At 36.6% G+C, this 7,515-nt stretch overlaps 1 protein-coding gene and 1 pseudogene across 1 annotated transcript; one reads left to right on the top strand and one right to left on the bottom strand.

Moving 5' to 3' along the window:
* Positions 1–246: 246 nt before the first annotated feature.
* On the top strand, positions 247–1,696 carry LOC149518882 (uncharacterized; annotated as a pseudogene).
* Positions 1,697–1,936: 240 nt separating this feature from the next.
* Positions 1,937–6,633, bottom strand: LOC111282503 (protein ULTRAPETALA 1-like). Its single transcript, XM_022870613.2, has 3 exons — positions 5,866–6,633; positions 4,074–4,398; positions 1,937–2,314 (listed from the first exon to the last, which is right to left on the bottom strand). The coding sequence occupies exons 1-3, from the start codon at positions 6,074–6,076 to the stop codon at positions 2,140–2,142; spliced, it is 711 nt and encodes a 236-aa protein (XP_022726348.1). The 5' UTR covers positions 6,077–6,633; the 3' UTR covers positions 1,937–2,139.
* Positions 6,634–7,515: the final 882 nt, after the last annotated feature.

Consider the following 7,515-nt stretch of genomic DNA (forward strand, 5'->3'; position numbering starts at 1 on the left):
CTTCTTTTGTTGAATGTGTTTTGCTGACTGCATTTTCTCCCGTTTGTTAGCTGCAAACAATGCGTTTGTTGCTGTTGTTTATTGGAGTAGCCTGATTTTCTTTCCTGACCATTTCCTTTTATTTATTCTTTTTTTTTTTCTGATTGAACTCTTTTCCTTGTTCAAAGATCTTTTGGCATGCTTTGGCTGAAAGTTATTGTTTTTTGCACTGCTAAGAAAGCAGATTAAGTTCAACATAATGAAACCATGTCATATCACGCCAAAATTGATCAAGGCTGGCACTTGGCAACTCTTTGCAATTGTAAATCTAGACTTCTCGTACATGCTCTGCAGTTTCGAGCAACATGACTGAAATAATTATCGCTGAAGTTAAATTATTGGGATGGTATAATGCTGGAGTTATTGTCGTTGAATAGTAGTTCTAAATAAACATTTTTAAATTTGGCAGGTGTGGCAGGTGGACCTTCCACTTCCACCGCTGGATGTTACAGCTGCAACTCCATCACCGTGCCTGTTGGAGGTTTTTTTGTTGGTAAGCTCAAGTCTGAACCGGCATTGTAAAATACAAAGGCCAAGCCTTCAATTTTTGCTCAAATCTTGTTAAAACACTCAAACCATTGTTTTCAGAGCTTGTTGATTGGTTTTTAGATGAACTCGGTGATATTTTATCAGCTATATATTGACTTAAAGTTGTAAGTAATACTAGCTAGGTCAGTCTAGTGATGTTACTGACGCTTTTATAGATGATTGGTACCAAATTTATTGTCGAAGAAAGCAGCATAACCCTCTAAATGAAGGTTATGTTCTTTGGATAACCATCGACAAATCACCACTGGGAGTAGTGATTTAAATATTTGAACCTGTAAAAAAAACCCCTACTAATGTGTACGATATAATTCGGCGAGTGAAGCCCCTAACGAGATCCATGAAGGCACGTCGATCTCTTTTGTCCCAGAATTTGCTAATCATGTTCTGAATGACAAGAATCTTCACAAGAAAGGTTATGATGCTTCTGGTGAGAATGATGAGTAGATGTCAGATGATGCTGAGTTTTCAGATGATGAAAAAAGGTTGACTACATAGAGGATGTAAAAAAATGCCAAAGAGAGGCATGAATGACCAGAGCGTGGGAAACCTGAAAGGCAATAAAAAAAAAAGTTAAAAGTAGAAATGGGGCTTGGAAAAATTATAGGAACTCACACCAGCAAACATCAACAGCAGTAGGTCAGCTTCCACCGACTCAGAACCAACATAATTTCTCCCTAGTTTCGGCATCTTTGGATAATCATAGTTGTTCATCTTCTGTCGTAGAACAAAATTTAGTTGGTGGATCTGGCTTTGTTCCATTCCCCCATTTTCAATGCCACAATCTTCTGGTTTTATATACCTTCAAATGGAGTTTTGAATAATTGGATGCCTGGCCAGCAGCCACATAATGCTATTTTTCCGAACCGGTTTTCTGCGGAAGGTAGGCAATGCTTTCACAGAATTATCAACAGCGGCCTATTCCTTTGCCAACCCCTGCAATGTCTGTGCCAATTGCCAACTACACTTCCCTAATTCACAGGAGGCCTACTGGGCCTACTCTATTGATTGGACCTTAGTAAACCCCGACACGCGCTGCTAATCTTGTACATAATAGCGTCTACCTTCTAGGCGGGTGCAGCCGCAGCTGTTGGACAGGAGCCCAATCTCAACTGCTGGCATGGAAGAACCCATACAATATAACATTGCTGCTCTTCCTCAGTGTGTTTGTTTGTTGTTGTTGGTTTATATATATATATATATATATATAGATAAAACTCTGAAAGTCTGGTTATAGTCCGGCGTTAAGATTGAGAAAAATGGAATCTGTCGATTATATCAATGAATAAACAAATTTTAAGAGTATATAAATGAGAAAATATAGTAGAGCAGAAAATGTTAATATGAAGTATGGACCAAACATCAACGTGGAGATCAAATTTAATTAATTTTAAGTTTTTAAACCAGTCAATGAGCTCCATGAATGCTGAACTCGGGCTCGCAATTTAAAAGTCTAACATGAAATAAATAAAATGTCTTTGAAGGCTTCTTCTGTTGGGATGGCTCAACTAAAGAAACAAATAAAGAACCCACCCTAGGACTGCAGTGGAAGACTCAAGCTTTGGCATTCCTAGTGAAGTCAATGCAAGTTTGGCAACTGCAATCAGTGAATCGACAGATTTCACACCCAAAGCACACACAGGAAGTACAACCCTTGCATGTTGGAGATCGGGTGCAGCCCCTGTATACCCTGCGACTTGCTCGCTCTTCATCATCATCACATGTTATTCTGAAATATAGAACACAAGTTAATTATGAGCTACAGAGAAATTTGCCAACTTGCCATAACACAGCAGATGATGCGAGTGTTCTACATTTGCATGCAAGCAAGCAAATTCTGCATAGCATCAATTATAACCACTTGAAAAAAATTAGTCAAGACTTAAACTTCTATGCAAAACCTTTAACATGTTCATATCAAAATCCTAACAATATGAAGAACATTCTCTCTCAGCATTTGCTTTCATACCATTACTAACAATAGCAATCCTACAATTCTGATGGATAACTGTCAAAATTGTCAGAACTCTGCACCTCCTTCCCACTAAATTCTAAAAATAAAAAATGGTGGTATTCAAGAACACAACTCAAAAAAGAACCAGAAAGTTTCAGCTTCGTCAGCCAATTTATAGCAAAAACTGCATGTTCAGGAATATTATAATTTTTATTATATGAACTTGGCAACTTTAAGCATTTCCAGCACACAAAGTTTGTTGAAAGTTAATGCATAAGTTGAGGAAAACACCAACAACCAAACAGACATGAAAGCAAGAATGGTAGGACTTAACAGCATGTAAGGAAAACATAAATAGTTCTTATAGACCGATGGCTTCTATTTAAAAATTTATGCAAGCTACCCAAGTGAGAATAGCAGGCAGCTTTCCTAAGATACAACCAATGAAACAAATGTCGGAAACCAGGAAAAGAATGGTTCTGCTTGAATATGTCAAATAGGATATCTAGAACCCTTCCTTGAGAAAGACCTATCTATCTCACAATCCAACTTTTATGAACTTTGAAAAATAACCTGTCACCATTTCATATGCAGAAGTTATAAGCCTAACAGTAAAGTTCTTGAGCACAAATTTTTCCCCGATCTGAAGGACAACCAAGTCAAATTCATTTCTTGTAACCTCAATATTAGGTGGTTCTAATACGAGCAAATAAGAATGCCATTAATTTGTTCCAATAGATGAAACAGTAAGATTTGATGCTTCTCATTATAGCATCCAGCTTTACACAAACCCAGGGGATTAAACGAAGCATAGTTGTCAAATTGCCTGAAAAGTGAATAGTCAGGAACTGCAGTTGGACCAACACCATAATTCATGTGCAGTAATAGGTTCTTCACCTAAAATTACTTGTCATGTTTCTCAACATTCACATTCAGTCAAAAGACTTTAAGTGAAAATCATGTGGAATATTGATCCTTATTACATTAGAAAAGAATATTGATAATTTTCAGAAGTTGTGACCACATAGGTGTTTATGAGCTGTAAAAGATGCTATCCATTTTAACTCAAATGAATGCAAATGAAGCACAAAAAACAACTCCATATTAAAAGGCCAAAATGATACAGAAACACAAATAATAAGTTAAGCAAAGCAAAGTTAAAAAGAAGCTAACATGTAAGGAATGAATTGATCATTAGTTTCCTCCTGTAGCCAAATATGGACCTACAGCCCATGAAATGGTTTCTTCTTAGAGAAGTAATGAAAACAGATCATGGACAAATATTTGGGAATTAGAAAAGTTGAGCTTCACTATATATCAAATTGGAGATGAAGTGTTTTGTTACCACACGCATTATCTACAAATTACATTTTAATTGTTAAAAACTGGATATTTTACAGGAAAAAAAAAAAGAATTAAGTCAAGATGCATGTTCTAGAGTGACTAATACCTTAATATGTAAGAGGCAACAGGCTTGGACTTGACAAACCCTATTTATCAAATAAGAACATTATAAGTAATGGGGGAGAGAAACCTGTCATATGGAAGATCACAACACTTCCAGTTCACATCTGCTAAAGCATCATGGTGAATACGACATTCATCTTTCGTCCGCAATCGAAATCTTCTCTCCTTGTTACACATGCTACAGCGAACAAACTCATCACGATGACAAACTCTTCCGTTATGGGATCTATGAGTACCATTGGCATTTTTAGATGCTTGGTTGTAGTATTTCAGCAATGCAGTCTTTGATAATGAAACCTTCTCCCCATTAACTATCACCCAAACATTATTTTTCCACTTTCTAGCTGTCTCTCTTCCAGAATGCTTCTCAAACGCAGAAGGAGTCAACTTGTCTGGTCATTGAAATTAACATTCACACAGTTAGAAAAGGAAAAAGGAATAAAAATAAGGCTTCAACATTTATTAGGAAAATGAAAAGGAACTAGGAAAAGGAACTAGGACGATCAGAATATGGGGAAAAGATGATATCATATGCACCTGACATTGGAAGACTCTACTAAACAGCAAAGGCAGAGATAAAAGTACAGACAGCTTAAAAAGTATTAGTTATTTTTAGTTGGAAGGACCCTGACTGTATAGTCCCGCCACCAAAATCATCGCAGTCTTTTAACAAGCACCATAATGACCAACGGTAATAGGAAAAGATACACCTGATTTTAGAATCATAGTTGGGATGGATCCACAAGATGAAGGTTTAACTTCAAGGTTTGAAGTGTATGACCATTTTTTCTTTTCATATGACATGGGTATTTTTTTCTTTCTTATGAACAAAACACAGCCTCCTTATAGGCCTAAGATCCTTCACATGAAGACAATATATAGGTATGTAATCTACTCCTAACTAAACATCCTTTGGATGAGAAATATTTGTAACATTAATCATTGATCAAACTACGATAGTTGATAAATGTTTAAAGCCTTCATTTTGCCAAACTTGATTTCCTCGATAACACTTTTTCAATGAAAAAAAAAATTGTCGCGATACTTTGGAGGTATGTACTAAAAGTAATAGAATACCAGCAAGTAGAAGCACTGTTTGAACCTCCAAGCCATATTCGTACTACTTTCACATGGTAGCATTATGTAAGAAAAACACATGCACACAAAAAGAACGCATAAAGACGTTCCAACCCTGGAAACATAGCTGTCCTTGTGACACCAAGCACGAATATGCTCAAAAGCATCCCTCACCAGCCCAACTTTACAATGACATGCCACCAGAACAGGAAGAACTAAAACATAGGCAGATCCCATAAGGCTAAATATGTTTCTTCAAACAATTTTACTCTGTCTAGCGACAAGAAACAGAACTTTGAAAAGCCATATTTTGAAAAAGACTGAATCGAAGACCTTAGAATCACAGCAATAAAAGACAATGCAGGTTGTGATTCTGAAGATACAAACTCAGAGATAAGATCTTTTAACCAACAAAGTCATTGATGGAGTGTCCCAAAAAAATGTGTGAACATCATGTTGTGTTACAGCCATGGAAAGCCAAGTCACTGAGACAAAACAACATACACATAAACTGTGTGAAAAAGAAACCAAAACGAAAGGACTCAAGCTTCCCCATCATCCACTTCTCACTCTATCAAAAACTCGATTAAATAAAAGAAAGCTACACCATCAACGTCAAATGCGCCCATAACTTGAATAACATTAAACATGCACAAAATTCAAAACCCATTTCCTAACACAATCAAAGGAAAATAAAAGGATGGAGAAAGAAAGAAAGAGAGAAAGAAAGTATGAAAACAGGCTACAAAGAGAGAGAGAGAGAGAGAGAGAGAGAAAGAGACCTTCATTGCAACCAGGGGTGCATTCACAGGTGATTTCAAGGTCACCATTAGAGAAAACCCTAAGCTTGCCAACAGCATCACCATACCGATGGCTGGTACACCCACATGTCACTTCTATAAAGTCTCCTCCTTTTTTCAATCCAGTTACCTCTCTCAACTCCTCTTCGCTAAACATCATCGACCCACTTTCTCTGTCTAACCCATTCTCCATTTTCTCTCTCTAGCAAAAACCCCAGACTCTCACACACACAACACTCTCTCTCTCTCTCCCTCTGCCTTAATAGGTTTCCTCAAAACAAGAGAACCCAGAAACACCGAGGAAGAAAAAAAGTCGAATCAACAAGAAAAAAAAATAAAAAGGAGCATATGGGTAATGTTGAAAAGAGGTGGCTGTTGCCTGAGGAGATTTTATAAGAGGTCTAAACCAACGAGAGGATTGAAAAAGCACGCATCTTAATGGAGGGTACTCCCGGAGATCTGGTGGAGAATACGTTATATGAGAGAGAGAGAGAGAGAGAGAGAGAGAGAGAGAGAGAGAGATTGGGGTTGGAGTGTGTTTTTTGGGGCTGTGAATGAGCTGGCGAAGAGAAACAAATGTCATGGGGTGAAAGGGAGTGAGCGGGGTTAAAAGCTTAGGTGCTATTTGCATGACATGACATGAGAGAGAGAGAGAGAGAGAGAGAGAGAGAGCGACAGAGACTTTGGCTTTGAGGTCAGGGCCTTTTGGTTTTATGGGAAAATCCCTCTCATGGGAAGGAGACGAGGATTATTGAAATTAGTGTTGGGACTAAAATATTAATTTGCCTTTCATTTTTTTTTTTTTCTCTCCAATGCAATCCTCTCTACTCTACCCCTTTAGTTTTAGGTGTTCGAAGCACTATTTTTCATTGAGAGGACTTTTACAATTTCACTGTGCAAGCAGTGAATTTCTGCATTGCGTCATACTCCTAAATAATCTCACTGACTTTATTATCCAGTTCTCCAGTAGTGTAGTAACTAAGGGTCAACACATGATGTATTATCCAGAACCCTAAGTCCCAACTGTTGTGCCAAAAGGTTTTGTTTCTATGCAGGAATTCAAAGGTCATTTTTTTTTTTAATAAAAGATATCAAAATTGAAAAAAATCAAACAATTTACTAATATTGATAGTAGAATTTCAATTTTGTAAAAATTCATAGCTAAAAACATAAATAAATCATTTAAGACAAGATCCAAATTCACAATCCATTATGTATTTATTTTGTAAACAAAAGTAAATTCAATAAATATGTGAAACATGCGGTGCCCACACAAATATTAGCAGCGGCCATAGTTTTTTTCTTTGATAATTTATGAAAAAAGAAGATTTGAATTTAATGTTTTGAAAAGAAGATACATGCATTGTATAGTAACCGTAGTTATTCTATACAAACAAAAAAAAAAAAAAAAAGACTTTGGCGATGATAAAAAGAGTGATGATTTGATTCCACAACTAATGCATGGTTTTCAATTTATAGAGTTGTGTACGAAATCCCTCTTCTCCAACAAAAACTGAGATTGACTTGACAAAGTCTTTCTCGATTGATGTAAAAATAAATGATACTTCTCTCCCAAAAAATATTGATACCAAAATGATACACATGTGAGAGCAATGAATTCAACAATTTCGT

This window comes from Durio zibethinus, chromosome 5 (genome assembly GCF_047325235.1).
Source record: "Durio zibethinus cultivar Kanyao isolate XHJ-2024 chromosome 5, ASM4732523v1, whole genome shotgun sequence".
In the NCBI taxonomy this organism is placed as follows: domain Eukaryota; kingdom Viridiplantae; phylum Streptophyta; class Magnoliopsida; order Malvales; family Malvaceae; genus Durio; species Durio zibethinus.